This window comes from Colossoma macropomum, unplaced genomic scaffold (assembly GCF_904425465.1).
Source record: "Colossoma macropomum unplaced genomic scaffold, Colossoma_macropomum, whole genome shotgun sequence".
In the NCBI taxonomy this organism is placed as follows: domain Eukaryota; kingdom Metazoa; phylum Chordata; class Actinopteri; order Characiformes; family Serrasalmidae; genus Colossoma; species Colossoma macropomum.
The window spans coordinates 24,019,033-24,037,689 of NW_023494792.1; the positions used below are offsets into that span (position 1 = coordinate 24,019,033).

Genomic DNA, 18,657 nt, shown 5'->3' on the forward strand with positions numbered 1-18,657 from the left:
AAGCCTGGCCCTAGTCCTAACCCTAACCTTAACCTCAACCCGGAACCTAATCCTAACCCTCATATCGCTGCTGTTGTAAGAAAGCCTTGTATCTCAGTTTTTGACGTTTTTCAGTTTTTAATATAATTTGAAAATACCTGTTGCCCTTTATATTGTGTGTAAATTTCATAAAGAATGGACCATAAGAAACGGCCCAGAATGTTTGGACAAAAAATCTGATTTCAATGACTTACATTAAAAGTAAAGTATGTTTTTTCCTTTTCCTGTAAAGTTACCAATTTGGAGATTAAAAGGACCGCTCAAAATGAAGTGTCACCCAAACTTGTTTTTGTTTTCAATGCTTTACCTGACTCTGATTGCTTGTGCGCACTCTTCTATAATTTTTCCACAGCGTATCATAAAGTGTAAGTTTAAAGTCGTACAGAGATCAGTCCTGGAGCAAATTGGTAATCAGCACAGGCAATACTGCCACTGAGCAACAGAAACTGAACTTTATGAAACTGTCATAAATGCTACACAATCTCCAGCAACACAGTGTTGCACACATGTGACAGAACTGCAGTGTTGATGCAGAGACTAAAAAAATGAAAGAATAAGAGAGAGAGAGAGAGAGAGAGAGAGAGAGAGAGAGAGAGAGAGAAAAGGGGATAGGCCATGAGCACATCCCAGAGGGCAGAGGCAATTTTCAGCTCTAGTGAGCCAGCTCCAGGAACAGTTAAAGTCCAAAAGGCCAACAAAACTTGTTCATACCACTGGCCTCTCAGCTCTAACTCATCCGTCCTGTCATTCGCCATCAAGCTTAAATTGCAGCTACAGTTTGCACCAGAAACCCATTAACAGGCAGAAAAGGGATAAATACAGTACAGGGCTGCGGAATTTCAGACAGGAAACGTTAAAGTGTGGATCATTTTGGACCGAACACTTGCATGGCAGTGTTTGGAACTATAATGTGGGCCTTGCGGGGGGCTGTAAGTGTGAGAGCGCCACTGTAACTAATGTTATGTTATGCCTTCTTTGCCTGGGGGCTGTGCAAGCTGTGTACTCACAAACACACACAGACAGCATACACACAAACACACAGACAGCCGGCAGAGTGCACAGCTGGGTGCCTGCATGGTAAACCTACAACCACCGTCTGCTTCAGATATCGTCTTGCACTACACTAGTCTTTGGGGAGCAGGGGCAGGAAGATAGACAGAGGAGAGACAGAGAGTGTGGCAGAACAGTATGGGACTAAAGAAAGTGGCTTTCCTTATTGAAATCCTTTCTGGATGGATTTATATGTCTGTGTAGTGCTGGGCAATATATTTTCCACACCAGTAAACACAGCAATATAGATTTTCAGTGGTAGTGGTTCTGATAGATAATGAGCGCTAAATCAATAATAACATTTTATCGCATAAAATAGCTGCATCCCTTTTGCCACAGCAGTAAAAATATGCTAGGTTCCCTTTCATGTTATTCTTAGAGAAGAAAACAAAATAAAAACAAAATATGCTATGTCAGGGTAGTAAGGGCAGCAGTTCTCAGGAAGCATCAGTTCATTAATGTAACTAATGCAAGCTGAAAGAGCCCATATCCTGTATTTGTGTTGTACTTTATGTTTTCCACAGAGATACACGCAATGTTTGTGGGGTTTTATATACCAAAAACAGTCATAATTTAATGTTGTATGGCCATTTTCCAACTATTTTTTCCCTTAGAATAAACTGTACATATAGCTTAGATTATTGATCAATTAAAGTTAACAGATAGCACTATAACACTATGGCACAGGTCACTATCAGTGCAAATTAACACACTAATACTAAGCTTTGGTGCTAAGATGTCACTATCCGTTGTTTTGTTGCACACAGAGCAGGGTACAGTGCATTTTTTCTGAACAATTCAGTAATATGAATGTGTTTCACGTGCCATTAATTGGCCATAGTGTATTTACTTTTCACGACAGGCTCTTCATCTCAGTCTAATTAGACTACTATGCAGTTATCCAAGTGTCAAAAGCTTTTAGGGATTCTTGCTGACTCTCTATATCTGTTAAAACCTGTTTCTCATAACTTGTATTAAGTTCCTGAACAAGAATAATGACCTTGTACCACTTAATGTTATTTACTCAGAAATTAAAATGTAATCTGGGTAAACAGCTACGCATGCATTCAATATTCTCATAATGGATGCTTTTAGTATTCAGCTGCAAGACAGCGCCTTGTTGTGACTCTCTTCTGCTTTACGTGAGTGAGAAGAATAAGAACCCCTGAGGTAAAATCATCTTACAGAGTCTTTCTGTGACCTTTACAGCACTGGTGATACAGAAAGAATAGACATTTTGGCCTCAAAATATCGTTGCATACTTATTGAAAGACAAACAATATTTAACTGTACACTGTTCATTGTGTACTGCCTGAGGGCCATGCCTGCAAGAGCTACAGTGAAACTCGGCTGAATTTAAATTTGCCATTGATTGATGCATGACATTTGTACGTGCTCAATATTAATTAAAAAACAAAGTTGCACAAAATCATAATTAAATGAATAAATTTGAAATTCCTTTTGGACCAATATTGACTTGGCAGCTGAATGTCGACCAAAGAAACTAGATTGTACACAGTCCAACAAGTAGAACAACAAAAGGCTTCTGTAGGGGAGACTGGCACAATCTAACACATATTTTGGTTTTTGACTTATTTTAAAAGCATTTGAATGAGATTCATCTCCTTTAATACCAGCAACACATATATTTGTGCTACAAATGAGAATGTAGACTTTAATTAGAGCATCTACCTTTTTGTGCACTATTCAGCTTAAAGTGGTTTTAGTGGACACTTACCCTACACCAGGGGTCAGTAACATGTGGCTTTAGAGCCACACATGGCTCTTTACCTGCCTTGTTGCGGTTCCATAGCAGAATGAGATTTTTAGGTAAAAATAAAATGAAGCTCCGTTGATTGTTCTAACACAGTTTTACAATAAACGCTGGAGTTAATGTAGCTTATAACTGCTAATTAACCAACCTTTAACACTGAAGGTTGGCGAGAAGACTGCTGGTCACATAGCAACACAAATAACAATCTCACCTAGCTAGTAGCTAACGAAAAAGCAGAGAGAGAGATTTGGAGACAAATGGACTTATTTACATTTATAAGCTGGTTTCCTAATACATTTAATCTGCAATGAGAAACTGGCAAACACTAAAAAGTAGCAAAGCTGAAGTCAACATCTCGTTCCCCAGCTTTTTGTTCCTGCTCTACCTTAAATGGTGCAGCAGTTACATTCTGGCACCATTTAAGGTGGAACTGTCAAAGTTGAACAAGAGGCTGGTGAATGAGAAGCTGACATCAGCCTCGTAAAATGTCCAGCATTGAGAAACATTTTACAATAAACTGTTCTACTTTTGAGGAAAAGTTTCCTGTCGGAGATGCGAGAAAAGCAGCTATAGCTGAACTAAAGCTTAAAGCAGAGCAAAGTCTGTGCAAAAAAAATCAAGCAAAGTAAGTCTGTGTTTTTGTTTATACTATATATTTTTAGCCTATACTAGGCCATCAGCACATACTGAGACTTATTTACAGCCAAAATGGACATAAAATATTGTGGCTCCAAATATGATCTGTGTTTTGTTGAAAGGACAAAATGGCTCTCTTTAACATCTGGGTTGCTGTCCCCTGCCTTACACCCTTAGCAAAAGGGTTCTATGTAGTACCAAAAAAGGGTTATTTGGCTGGTAATAATAGTGGAGCCCTTCTTGGTGCTATATAGAACCCTTTTTTAAAAGGATTCTATATAGAGCCACCTGCAATACATTTTCCATTAACCTGAAGAATCATTTCATGATGCAAAGAACCCTTTAATCATGCAAAGGGTTCTTTGAATCTTTTCTTTACTAAACAACCCTTGCAGAACCATCTTTTGTAAAGATGTAAAAGACTAAAAGACTAAGACATTAGCTGTAACATTTGCTGAAAAACTCTGAATGATACAAATTCCATGTGTTTTGAACCAGATGAGCTTTCCAACCTTAATACATAAAGATATGTAAATAAAAATAAAGAAGATTAGTGAAAGAGGCAGTGTGGAACACTGGCACATTTATTTGATTATTAAAGTAGAACAGCAGATAACAGAACTGAAGTGTTTCACCTAGATGACATATATAAGGTGTTTTTGATTAACAACCATGCTTTTAGACCAGTAAAACTGTCACCATCAGATAAACAAAAAACCTAAATCTTTCATCTTTGAGAGAGAGGAGAAAATAATCTGTTGCTTCAGATCTGAAAAAATCCCCAGGTGTTTCTGTCCATCCTTCTACTGTGAGAAGAACAACTCAACACCATGAGTCTGAAAGGATGTGTAGCTGTCAAGAAAGTGTTACTGAGAAAAGGAAACAAAGTAGAAGAAAATCTGCAATTTGAACAAAGAAGCTGCTGGAGTTCTCAGAATAACTGACTGACAACTCCAAAGTCCAGATGATTTAGCTGACTGTCTTCTTTCATGTGAGAGGTCACACTTGCAGAGCCACAGTGCTGATGTACAGATGGCCTAGGATTGCCATGGTTCATGATGCAGAGAATGTGTGCATGTTATGGCTCATAACACATGGTGTGCGTGTGTGTTTGTGCGCGCTCCTTATGTTCTCTCTGTGAGTCTGGCCGCAGTACCGATTCATCTCCACTGCAAGCAGTTCTTGTCTGAAGCTGAAGTTGAATGGAGCAGCATTTATCCCGTGTTTGGAACTGTGGACTGGAGCTTCATCTCTGACTGTCAGTTTAAATGCCTGACATTTTTGCTCTACACTGCGTCGTTTTGTTGTCCTTAAGCTCTTTCCCAGGCTCAGTTCTGCTCCTTTGCTCATAATGTTAAAGCCCCAAATCAGAAAGCCCTGCAACTGGCAGCCAATTGTTTGCTACTATATTGACAAAAGGCTGCTGCAGTTTCAACAAATACTGATGGGGAATTTAAAGATCAGGATTAGCATGGAAAAAAGTTGTTTTCAGAGCAGGGTTTAGGGGAAAGTGTTTGACCTTGTGTTTGTGTTTCTCTCTCTCTCTCTCTCTCTCTCTCTCTCATACACACACACACACACACACACTCACATACACACTCATGCTATGGTGGATATGAGCTCCTGAGTGTTCCAGGCCTGAAGTAATGATTAAAGATGAGGTTATCAGGCTGGGCAGAGCTACCAGCACACACTCTTATGTTTCCCTATTAAAAACTTGGCCTTATTTGCTGCTCTGCCCCCAAACTCTGAATAACTGTTGAAAATTCACTTATCTCCAGTGCCAGAAATCCCTAATCATAGCATTACGCATGCAGCTAAGCACAACTAATCCCAATAAAAACACTAAAGTCCAGCAGTCTGTGCATTAAAAAGAGGAAAATTGCACAACAATGCCAGCAGGCAGATAGCGTAATCAATGCAGCTGCCTGTACCAGCCGTGCATACTCGGTCTGTAAAAATGGACCCGAAGGTGGAGATTCAACTGCATTGATTTTGTAATGTTAGAAGTAACTAAGATCGATTACACTACTATTCAGTATGCGGCGAGGTAAAACTCTCAGGCTATTTTTGGAACAGAAAAGTCCTAAAAATTAAAGTTTGGTTTGTGTTTTTTATTGTCTATCTGTCTTGTCTTTCAATTTTGTGGCAACAGCTTGGGGAAGACCCTTTACTGTTCTAGCATGATTGTGCGATGTCCATAAATACTCCAGTGGCCTGCACAGAGCCCTGACCTCAACCACACTGAACACCTTTGGGATGAACTGGAATGTCGATTGTGAGCCAGGCCTTGTTCTACATCAGTGTCTAACCTTACAAATTCCCTTATGACTGAAAAGGCACAAATTCCCACAGGCACACTCCAAAATCTTTTGGAAAGCTTCAGAGAAGAGTTATTGTAGCCTCAGAGCATAGGGCCACCCCAATATTAAGGCCACTGATTTTGGAATGGGCTATCCAACTAACTCATATAACCATGATGGTCAGTATTTCCAAATACTTTGGCCCTTATAGTGTAAATAAATATTTAAATCTGTAAACCTACAGAGTCAGGATGCTCATTGACTGACTTTTTCCATTCAGAGAATATATTTTGCGCCAAAAGACTCATCGTGAGACCTCTGTGGACGGGGCGTCTGAGGCTGAAACTGCAGGACATTGAATAAATTCCCACATAACTATGATCAGTTTGAATCGTGGGGAAATTTGAGATTTCTCCTTACATAAAATAGTTTCCCAGGGAATCGTAATCAAACATAATGAAGAAATGTACACTCCTAACTCATTCACAGCTATACTCCTGTCACACCACTGTTCAAAGCCTTGAGACTTTCTCTCATTCTCTGCTCTTTTCAGCAGGTCCACCTGTTCAGGCTGTCTAGACTCTCTTACATTATTCACCTGAAATGAACCTCTCTCTCTCTCTCTGCCTCATTCTCCCATGCTTTCTCTTTTTCCTGCACTTCTCCAAGACTGGAGTGGTGTTTGCATGTGTTACTCTCCGAGGGACAGTAGAAGTCATTTAGTGGTGATGTAGCTGCTGGACATGTGGCTCTGCTCCCTCAGCTCATTTCAGTGTCTGGCTCAACATCTATATAATAAGCTAATATTTCCTGAAGGGATATGCCAAGTGCCTTGAGTGCCATTACGCTGTCACTCTTTCTTTGTTTCTCTTGTATATAAATAAGTTAAGAGAAAAACAAATAATGGATAGATCATTTTCTAGAGATAGGGGCTTCGCTGTTTGTAAAACTGCACGTTTTACCTGCATTTATTCAATAATAATGGCCCATGACTAAAAAAATGATGGCTACTCTTGCAAAATAAAGGGGATATGTACACAAACACAAGCACCGTTAATGCTATTTGTAGGTGATTCATGACAAAATGAGATGTTTCCTGACTCATATAAGGATCTTAAACACTTTGCATCAGATTCAGCAGGGTTTGATGCTACTTAACGCAGATCTGACTAAAAGACAGATGCTTGAAGCATGTAAGACTTTCAAGTGATATTCCTCAGTCTTGCAGTTTTACAGTGAATCATGTAGTGAGTATTTTAATTCAAAGCCTGTGAAAATAATGGAGGACATGTTTAGCCTTTTAGCTAGCTGATCAGTCTAGTTCTAGTTAAGAAAATAAGTTGTCAGCCCACTGCGTTCTTACTTCATAAGTACACTTGATGGTCCATGTCAGCAGCATTACATTAAGATTTTTTCCTTCACAACACATAGGATTTAAGTGACTTGGCGCAGTAATAGACAATTCAGTTGTTGTGAGGGGGCTGTAATTGTGCGTATATCCAGTATTTTACAGCGACTATGAACGCAGCTCAGCCAATCAGATTTTAGAAATGGAACAATCCATTTTATAAATTATTTTAATCACCCTTTCGATAGATGTGATTTTGAGGCATACAGCTTATAGCAAGAGCTAGCTTTGCTAAGGAACAGCCTGCACATGATGGAGCTAGTTTAACACAGTGTTACAAATAAGCAAATGATAAAAAGCTGTCCATTTTCCCCCATATACATTCACACAGTAAACAATTCATTTTTAAAAAAATATTCACAGATTAGGAGCCCCTTTTCTCTGCATATCTTAATCATTTCTTGAACTCCAATATTGGAAACTCCTGTTTTTTCACCTTTTCCTTTGACTTTCCCCTTCCTTATGCAAGCTGATTATTTATATATAATCTCATCAAAAATATCTGCTGAAAAATTCAGAAATAACTTGTATTTAATGACCATTTAGACATGAAAATTAAATATCAATCAATCAATCAATCAACCTTTATTTAAACCCATAGCACATTGAGGGATGCCCTCTTTTACAATATAGCTGAGCCAATAGAGAAATCAGGGATGGAATCAATTTAATAGTCAATTTAATAGTAAGACAAAAAAATTCAATAAAACATTAAAACTGCAACAATATAATAACTTAAAAAATAACAAATCAAATAGGGATAAAATGATTAAAAACATAGGTAATGAAATAAATTAAGAAATAGAATATGTAAAATAGTAATGTACACTAGCTAAGGAGCAACATGTTTAATAAAATAAATAAAACATAATAAAAGTGACACAATAAAACAGTTGAGGTGGCAGGCTGAGTGGAGGTGGTTCGAAGCTAAGAGTTTAATATGTTAATGTGACATTCATGTGGTAATGTGCTTTAGAGTTTCCCATATACATGAAGGGTGGTCTATATGTGGTACATATGTAATTACCTATGCATAAAAATGTCCTTTATATTTTTATGAGACATATTACACACACACACACACACACACACACACACACACACACACACACACACAGCTACTGAAATTAAAAGGCTTTGCAGGAATTTGAAGAGCTTGATAGATCAAAGGCAAGCCATGGTGTCAACTTTAAAGCAAATGTTGAAAGTAAAAAAATCCTTCCAAGTTTAAACACTGCTTAAAGTTTCTGTTTCAATTAATTTCATCCAGTTGATAAATGTGTTAAATAAAATATTGAAAAAAAAAATCCTCATTTTAGCTGCGTGTAAAACAAGGCTGGGATGGTTTTAAGGACTGATGTGGGTGAATGCTGTGCAATAATAATCTCACTCATCTAGAATCTACAGGACCTAAAATAAATTACATAGCGAACGAATGGCATAATGTAGCACACAAGCCTTAGCCTTTCTGTTCAAACCTATATAGAACCTTTTAGTTAGAGAGTGACTTTGTTAAATCTTCATCTCATTCAAACTTTCTGGATCATCCATCAAGTTACTAGGCTTCAATGATGTCTGGAACATTACAGAAAAGGAATCTTTTATTCCATAAGAATAAAAATCTCCATTTTTTACATTTATTATTTTTAAGACAATGTGAAAATGCTGGCTGCCCTTTAGATTGTATGAACATTTTGTGATGCATGGACCAACAGATCTGAACAGGGATTTATGTTATGCAGAAATTCAACACACAATCACAGAGTGGACCGTGCCTAGTATCAAACTATTAACAAAACTTGATGGTAACACATCAAATATGTCTCATTTGGAAACCTTAAACAAGGGCACGGAATCTCAGTGGATCGAATGGTTCTGGCATTTCTCAAAAAAGACTAAAATCACTCTTTTAACAGCCACTGGTGTTAAGACATTTACAAGAAGAGGTGTCTTTGCTTCGTAGTGACTGCTTAGCCAGCTAGCTAATACCACTTGCTAGGGGCCTTTTAGAGACATGCCTACTAAACAGTCATGACATTTAGGCAGGACTTCTTGCTGACAGATGTGCCAACCAAATGCCAAAATCAATCTATACACCAAAATCAAAACTGCTTTCACAGTGTTTTCCTTGCTCTAAGGCTACATTCACATGAAGTGGCACAATTGTTTTGCCTTCCTGTGACACATCTGAGCCACTTTCATATGTGGGCATAGATAGGATACATAACAAATTTGTGGCCATGCAACCTTAATGAGAAGCTCAGATCGGAATTTGTGTTTTTTTATTTCCAGTGCCAAACATGAAGTACCACTAAACCCTGCAAAAGCAAAGAATCTGACCCCTTTTTCACCTTTGTCTTGATCTAATGATGAACAGCTGAGAGCTTTTCAAAGCATATGAGGAAGGAGGAAGGCTTGTTCTGCTGGTTAGTTTGTGGTTCATGACGCATGTGGTTCATTCATGTCATGTTACTGATTAGAATGTGTGCATACAGGTCATTTCAAAACACAGGTTCCTTTAAATAAATGACAAATTTGAGTTATTTACATGAATATGAATCATCAAGTTAGAAAGATCAGATCTGAGCAAAAAATTGCAATTGAGCAATGAAGCTTGTGAGGTAAACAGCCAGACACCTGATTTCACTCATGAAGGACTTAATTGACTTAAATGTGAGAAAGACATGAAGCTGCTCATTGTAGGGCCTCCAGTACTAGAGTTTAAAACAGTGTCATAGCCGATTCCTAAGCATCAGGGATAGAAGGGTTGGACCCAATTGAGACCTACATTATTTGCTAAAGGAAAAAGTTCTCCTATATATACTGAATAATATAATTGTATCAGTGTAGCTACAATCTTTTCGAAATGGTGCTACAAAGGTTTCTGCAAAGAAGAACCCTTTTGCTTCGCTAAAGAACTATGTTTGACTAAGGGATCTGTGCAACTTCAAAAAGGTTCTTCACATTGGCACAAAAACACTTCTCCCAAGAACCATTCACTGAAAGGTTCTTTAAAGAACCAAATAATGGTTCTTCTGTGGCATTCTGCAAAGAGTGTATAACCCTTAGAATATCCTTGATGCCATTAGCAGATCCATTTGTTACTGAGACACTTTCTTGATAAGAATCATAAAGCTGATCCACTGCTTATGGTGGCAACAAGAGATGGAAACAAGGTGACCACAGATCTGTTCATTGTCTTGAAGTTTGTCAGACAACGTATCCAACACTAACAGACTGAGATGGATTGTTCTCAAGCCAACAACTGGCTCTGTGTAATTTGAAGTAGCCCACGCTATACACACTTTCATTACATTACTCACTGCTTGCTTTGGTCTGCAAACCCTGAGGTCGTGATAACTTGTTGTTTCACTGCCACCACTTACACTTAGAACTCCTTTGATTAGTTCTCTACCAACTTATGATTGACACATAATGGTCCACATGTAACCCTATAAGCATTCCCATTCACAGGTAAAACAAAAAACCCTCTTGAACTTCCATTCTGATAACCACCCTACCTAACTGGGCTAAATTTATTTCTTTTCATCAAGAATTTCTCAAGGAATGTGGGGTATGCCCTGTTGTATAATATGTTCCCACATTATTCAGAAAGTGAAAGCATTAAAGTGTTTTTTCCTCTCTCTCCATCTTTCATGTGTAGGTGTGAAGACTTGTGAGCACTGCTTCTTGTGGACTATAGAGCTACACCTGAGGCAGGGACAGATGGATGGAATAAACTTAACATTCTGGAACGCCTCTGAGGGCAATGAGACGGAAACAGTGGAAGAGACGAGCCCGTATAAGACAGTGGAGGTTGTATTCATTGTGCTGGTAGCAGGCTCGCTTAGCCTGGTCACTGTCATCGGTAACATCCTGGTCATGCTCTCCATTAAGGTCAACAGAAGCCTGCAGACTGTTAACAACTACTTCCTGTTCAGCCTGGCGTGTGCTGACCTCATCATTGGTCTGTGCTCCATGAACCTCTATACTGTTTATATTGTGATTGGTTATTGGCCACTGGGCCCTGTGGTGTGTGACTTGTGGTTGGCACTGGACTACGTGGTTAGCAATGCCTCCGTCATGAACTTGCTGATTATCAGTTTTGATCGCTATTTCTGCGTCACTAAGCCACTGAGCTACCCTGTCAAGAGGACGACCAAGATGGCAGGGATGATGATCGCTGCTGCCTGGGTACTGTCGTTCATCCTGTGGGCTCCTGCCATCCTCTTTTGGCAGTTCATTGTGGGTGGCCGCACAGTACCAGAGAAAGAGTGCTATATTCAGTTCTTCTCCAACGCTGCTGTCACCTTTGGCACAGCCATTGCTGCCTTTTACTTGCCTGTCATCATTATGATGGTGCTGTACTGGCAGATCTCCCGGGCAAGCAAGAGCCGCGTCAAGAAAGACAACCGCAAGCCTTCAGGGGCCAACCTCGGAGTGGCTTCGCCCAGCCAGACCCGCAGCAATGCGGTCAGCAAGCCTGAAAACAACAACCTGATGGTGGAGGACCCTGATAGGGGTCAGACCCAGACCACAGATGAGGTGACCAACCAGCACGACAGCAAACTGCAGAATGGCAAAGGGCCATCCACAGCCAGCAGGGAAGGGGAGAACGGAGCGAGGAACAACTGTGTCCCAGTGGAGGAGAAAGAAAGCTCCAATGACTCCACTTCTGGCAGTGGGGCTGCAGCCAATCAGAAGGAAGAGGAGGTGATGCCTTCCAGAGCCAATGACAGTCAACAGCCCGCACGGCACTGCACCAAAGCTGGGGGCTCCAAGCTCACCTGCATTAAAATCGTCACCAAGTCACCCAAGGGAGATTGCTACACCCCCACCAACACCACTGTGGAGATCGTGCCAGCAACAGAGAAGCAGAACCATGTGACGCGGAAGATTGTGAAGATGACCAAGCAACCACCTAAGAAGAAAAAAGCAGCTCCTTCCAGGGAGAAAAAGGTGACCCGCACCATCATGGCCATCCTGGTCGCCTTCGTTGCCACGTGGACACCCTACAATGTAATGGTCCTCATCAATACATTCTGCTCAAGCTGCATCCCCAACACAGTGTGGACCATCGGATACTGGCTCTGCTACATCAACAGCACCATCAACCCTGCATGCTACGCTCTCTGCAACGCCACATTCAAAAAGACCTTCAAACAGCTTCTGCTCTGTCAGTATAAAAATATCCGTTCAGCCAGATGAGCTCTACGCGCGTGCTTGAATGAGTGCGTATATGTGAACCTGTGGGCACGTATGAGTGAAAAGTATCTGTGCAATGACTGCAAGTGCAAGTGTGGCAGATGGGTGCATTGCTGTTTTATGTCTTTCTGTATTGTGTATTTCTGTTATTACTAACCTGTTGTAGCACTTTACACAGAAGCGATTGCAACTCAGAGAAGAGAATATTACTGCAGGCTTTGCATACAGACCTGGAGAGGTATTGCTGAGATTAAAAAAAGTAAACAAAAATATAGATATTACTACACAGAAAATAGTGCTTTATGAATCTATAATATACAAGGGTCATAAATATTAGTATAAAATACAGTACTGTGCAAAAGTCAGAGACACTATTTCGTTTAATTAATGTCCAGTCAAAACAACCATTAAGTATGAGTTATTCATTTTTCAGCATCAGAATAAAGCAGGAAGCAAATATTTAACAGTTTCATAAAGCCTCCAAGTATAAGTATAAGTATAATATCAAATCTATCAGTATTCTATTTGTTCACTCTTTACTTTTAGCTCTTTCATCCTTCCAATCTTAAAACCGAGATATAACCAACAAATGCTGTTCCCAAAGCAGTGACTAATGTTCTCCTTAGAGCGGACACTAATATTCACACAAGTACCTACCCAAACACACCTTAGCTGCCTTAGAAATTTCTTCATCATGTGAAATATTTCTGAGGAGATTAGAAATAAGACAATCCATTTGGGGAGAGTCAAAGGAAAAAAAACAGGAGTTTCCAAAATTAGAGTTAAAAAAAATATTAAAAGTTACAGACAAAATGGGACTAACAACCGTGCAAGCACTGGTAGACCACCAAAACTGTCACCATCAGATAAACAGCACTCAAAGCTTTCATCTTTGAGAGAGAGGAGAAAATCACACTCCACTCTTCCTTCAGATCTGAAAAAAATAGAACAATTTAGCACTGTGAGTCTGAAAGTATGTGTGGCTGTTAAATAGCTGTCACTGAGAAAAGGAAGAAAATTTGCAGTAAAACACTGAAATAGGACATCTGAGAGTCTAAATATGTATTTGGATTACTTGAATTGTGAGAAGCAGAAAATGCAACCAACTTCTAAGACTGAACTTCAGAGGTGTGGAGAAATAACCCTGCAGATTTCTTCAAAAACACTTTTCAGTTCTGCTGAAACAACTGAAGCTGTAAAGAAAGGGCAAAGGGCGGACATAGATTATATTTAGTTTTATATTTAGCTTTTATGTAATTTTCTGTTAAATATATGTTTCATGTTTGTTCTGAAGCTGAAAAAAATAATGACTTAGTGGTTTCTGACTTTGGCACAGCACTGTATGCCAGTGAGTCACAGTTTGGAGTGGAAATTCAGTGTTTAACCTAATTATTCAAAGTACAGTACCTAAATACAGATTTAAGTTGAGAGTGCAGTATTAAGATTAGAATCTGCATTGTTCAATTCTACACTGATTAAAGGGACAATAGGGCTGACTGAACACTCAAACCTAGTGTTTGGACTTCAGTATAAAATAATATTGTACATATTTGTATATAATCATGTACAGCATATGTTGTGTGTATGGGGTGGTGTTAGGAATCAGGGTGAAATGTGTATGTGTGTGGTTGGTAAACACAAAGAATGCATGCCGTGTGTATGTGTGTTTGTGTGTGTTTTACAGAGGCAGTGTGAGAAAGAGAACAAGAGTGAGAGTGTACTAAAGTTAATCTACTGCATACATTGAATATAGGTGTTTTATGGTAATAATTGCAGGAAGATGTATGGCTGGCCACAGGCTCTGTGTGTGTGTGTGTGTGTGTGTGTGTGTGTGTGTGTGTGTGTGTGTGTGTGTGTGTGTGTTGCTGTACTGGCTCAGACCTGAGAGAGCTACTGGAGAGCCACTTTGCCATATCCACATGTAAGAGCTTTGAGTGCTCAGGCCTCCAGAGATGCAAATTAAAAGCTTTTAAAATGATGATGGAGGAGCGGGGTGAAGAGACTCTTTTATACAGAGCCATTATTATGGGCTTGGGATTTTACACTTGGGTTTTTCATAACACATCGCATGCAATTTTATGACGCAGTGTCAAATGGTGCCACAACAACAAAATGACTCAAAACAATGAATTGTCTGTCTAATGTGGCGCTAATGCAGCCTCAGTTGCAGTAAATCAATAACCTAACTCTTGTCTTGTGGAGACCTTTACCATGGACGCTACTTCACAACTCGGCTTTCTCATCGTATTTGCAAACATGTAAATGAGCGCTAATGCTAGCATGCATGCAGCAGGGGTTTGATTCATGAGAGCTGCAGGTGGCTAAGGCACACTGCCAGACTTGCAGTACCATTCTGGAGGGATCCTGTGCTTTTCCCCTGAGTGTAACAATAGGCACGAGTCCAAGACCTGGGTATAAGGGCATACTAAACATCGGACAGTGTATGAATGATTGAGTGTGTAAGTGTATGCATATGTATGAACAGAGGTAGTGCGCATGTTGGCTCCAGTTGCATCACTTGATCCTTCTGCTATGTGGCAGTTCAGACTTATTGTATCTTGCTCTGAGGTATTTGATCCACAGAGGGAAATGGAATTCCGCTCTTGACTGCTATAGTATGAGACAAGTGGTTATGTGTGTGTGTGTATTTGTCTTTTTGTGTGTGTATGATCACCCCGGAATGGGGGTTATTCTAAATCACAGGCCTTGGCCTTGTGAAATAAAAGGGCTAGATATTTCAAACATTTCATCATAAAGCTGCACACGCTTTTGTGGCTCACGACGTAGTCTTTGGAGAAAACACTCATCTCTCATTCTCCTTAAGCACAGCATATTTGAAGTAGAAGTCACAATAGCGACATGAAGTAACATCCTCTCAAATATGTGCTCAAGTATTTGCTTGTTCACCTGTAATTCCTTCTGTCTGTTTCTTTTATGGTTGTTAATGTTAGGTAAAGCAAAGAGCATTGGGGGTTTGAGTGCAGTGAAGGTTTGACTGCAGCATTGCATAGCATCGTATGGCATCACATAGCAGATAGTACAAAGTGCAACTATACTACATAGACTGCGACGCAGTGAGAGCAGTGATAAACATCAAGCTCATTTTCCATCCTACTGATGCCGATTTAGTGGAATAAAACCTTTCAGCATCATTTAGTAAATGAATCATGTTTGGTGTCAGCCAACCAACTGTACACAAACTCGCTGTCTTCCAATTTAAAAGATAATAGAAAGGTCCCTGTGGTAGCAGACCACTGACATTTGTTTGCTTGTCTTTAAGACAAACAACTGACTGCGTACCTTCTCAAAACTTAATGGCTCGTTGACTCAGTTGTGTTGGGTAGAGAGAAGGTTTTGACTCATTGGTGTTGGGTAGAGTGAAGGGTTTGACACAGTGGCGTTGGGTAGAGTAAAAGGTTTGAGTCAGCAGTGTTGGGTAGAGAGAAGGGTTTGACTCAGTGGTGTTGAGTAGACTCAAGGTTTAATCCATAGTATTGTTGGGTAGGCTGAGCAGTTACTCAGCAGTGGTGTTGGGTAGAGCAAAGAGTTTGACTCAGTGGTGTTGGGTAGGGGAAAAGCTTTGATTCTGTGGTGTTGGATAGAGTGAAGGGTTAGTCTACAGTGGTGTTGAGTAGACTGAAGGGTAAGTCAACAGTGGTGTTGGGTAGGCTGAAGGGTTAGTCTACGGTGGTGTTGAGTAGACTGAAGGGTAAGTCAACATTGGTGTTGGGTAGGCTGAAGGGTTAGTCAAGTGTGGCGTTGGGTAGAGTAAACATTATTGCATAGAAGAAAAGGTTTGATGGAATAGTATTGGTTGAAGTCAAGGGTGAGTACAATCTTTAAAAATAGGGTTCTTTGGAGTGATATCATAGAAGATCCACCTTTGGCTCCATAAAGAACCTTTTAATGGAAATTCGATGTGAACATGAAGAACCTTTTAAAAGTTGAAAGTACCCAAACATAATGTAAAGATTCTATACCTACCTAGAACAGTGTGTGTCCAAGACAAGAACTTTTGTGTTTAAGAGAGTAGTTTTTTGGTTAGAGTGCAGGATTTTGGCTGCAGTGTTTGGAACAAGAGGAGCCATTGCCATAATCAGAGCAATGTGGGTCTGAGTAATAACGGAATCTCACGGTAAGATGGATCAGATTAGCTGATGATGCTGAACACTGTGCAAGATTGAAGATTACACATTACACGCTCGGCAGGCTCAGTGGTTGCCTGCTCCACTTAGTGTCCCACACGCTTTAATCTCCTCAGCCATGAATCCACGTAAAAGCGAGACATTGTTTAAGCAAGCAAGGAATGCTTACAGGGCTTCTGCTATTTATATTAGCATTTCCCTTTTCCCTCTCTCATATACATCCTCTATCTCACTCTCACACTCTTTGCAGTCCCCTCTTAGAACCTTCCTTTTCCCTCTCCATCCCCCAGGTTCTCTTTCTATCTTTTAGCCGTACAATTATCTTTCTTCATGTTTCATTATCAGTTTGTCACCTTTCTGCAAATTGCTTTTTTCCATCTCTTTCACAGCCACATGGTAATTTAATTCTCTCTAGAGTCTTTGTAGTCTTTTGCAGATGCTCAGACTCAGTCCTGAGTGTAAAGGCCGTTTCTTGAAAGGGCACTGCATGTCAAAAAGCAACCAGATGGCTGCTTATCCAATATTACTTATGAAATTGAGGATATTAGTAGAAAAATTGTTCCCCTTCTTTTCTGGAAGACTCTAGATGTTGGAGCTGTGTTGTAGGGATTTGAAATCTTTCAGCCGCAAAAGCATTACTGAGGTCAGTACTGGTGTTAGCCAATTAAGTCTGGCTTGCAACGGTGCTGCACTTCATCCCAAAGGTATTTCATGAGGCTTCATCTCTCCAGAGAACACAATTCTACTGCTCCCCGGTGAAATGATGAGGAGCTAAGGCCCCTCTAGTTGACCCTTGGCATAATGTATGGAGATATTAGGCTGGTGTGCACCTGTTCCAGAGCATCCTATTCTATTTCCAAAGCTTTTCTTTAGAGATTACATGGCTGTGTGCATGCAATTTAACACCTGTGTCAACAACAGATGGGTAAATCCACATATTATGGAGGGTGTCTGAACACTTTTCAAAACATACTGTTTGTGTTTTAAAGACATCTGGACCTGGTTGAGAGCTCTGGTAGGTCTGGTAGGTAGATATGGCTGTGCGATATGACAATAAGATATCATTATCACAACAAATTACATCACAAAAAGCTTTTCCGAGCATAACATGGGTATCATCAGTGCTTCCAGAAGACTTCATATTTCATTAAAAAGACATTTAGATGAGGCTCCCAATGGATGCAGCTGTCTAAGGTTTCACCCTACATTTTAAAAAGTGATGCACTGAATTTTCTTCATTCAAATGTGTACATCATTTCCACATGAACACAGTGGTGGGCGTTTTGTTCTCATAATTTTCTAAGAATATATAAGTTGGCACATCCTCTACAGGGAGCAAACTTACATATGGCACTTCTCTGAAAATTTTAGTGCACAATTTCTATTTACTTGCTGACTTTAACATATTGGAAAAAAATAAAATGAAATATGAAATATAAAATGTTAACTTTTGTACAGACCACATTGTATGTCCCCAAAAAGTAAAATTTTGCAAATTAACAGTACTTGTGCATTAAAATGAGTGTGATCTTTGTAGATCATGTGTTAACTTATTTTCACTTAGAAAAATAACAAAATGTCATTTGACCAGGGGTGCCAAAACTGTTGCGTATAACTGTAAAGTATAATCCAGAAAACATAATATTGTCTTTTCGTTGGCAATAACTGTGTTGATGGAATATACCTTTTTACACTGATTCAATGTTTTCACTTAAAAAGTAGCACACCTGGTTGCCTTTAAATTTAAAGCTCACCGAACAAACAATGCATTCATAGAATGTAAAACACATGTTGTTCTGTTAATATTTAAAGCAACCAGGTTACTCACTCTTTAAATTAACACTGAATCTTTTTACAATGTAATGTGGAAATAATGTATACAATCAATATTAACTACGTTTAATATATATTTATTTCTACATATTGTTGAGTCCAAGAAACCACAATTGGTCCTGCTTGATTGGTGTTAGCAATATTGGCAATATCTCAAATGTTGATTAAGAACAAATCATTGAACGTATAGTTTTTCATAGCATTTCTCTGCATTGTGTCTGTTCCAATGTATCAAACCCCAAACATATTGTAAGATGTATCACG

General features: G+C 39.5%; 1 protein-coding gene across 2 annotated transcripts in view; it reads left to right on the forward strand.

Moving 5' to 3' along the window:
• The window catches only part of chrm2a (cholinergic receptor, muscarinic 2a), a 67,619-nt gene extending 49,601 nt beyond the window's left edge, over nucleotides 1-18,018 (forward strand). For both annotated transcript variants that reach the window (XM_036576632.1, XM_036576631.1), the window contains exon 2: nucleotides 10,875-18,018. In XM_036576632.1, coding sequence (XP_036432525.1) covers nucleotides 10,937-12,418 — 1,482 coding nt within the window. In that variant the 5' untranslated portion in view covers nucleotides 10,875-10,936 and the 3' untranslated portion in view covers nucleotides 12,419-18,018. The remainder of the gene's footprint in view (nucleotides 1-10,874) is intronic.
• The last annotated feature ends 639 nt before the right edge of the window (nucleotides 18,019-18,657 follow it).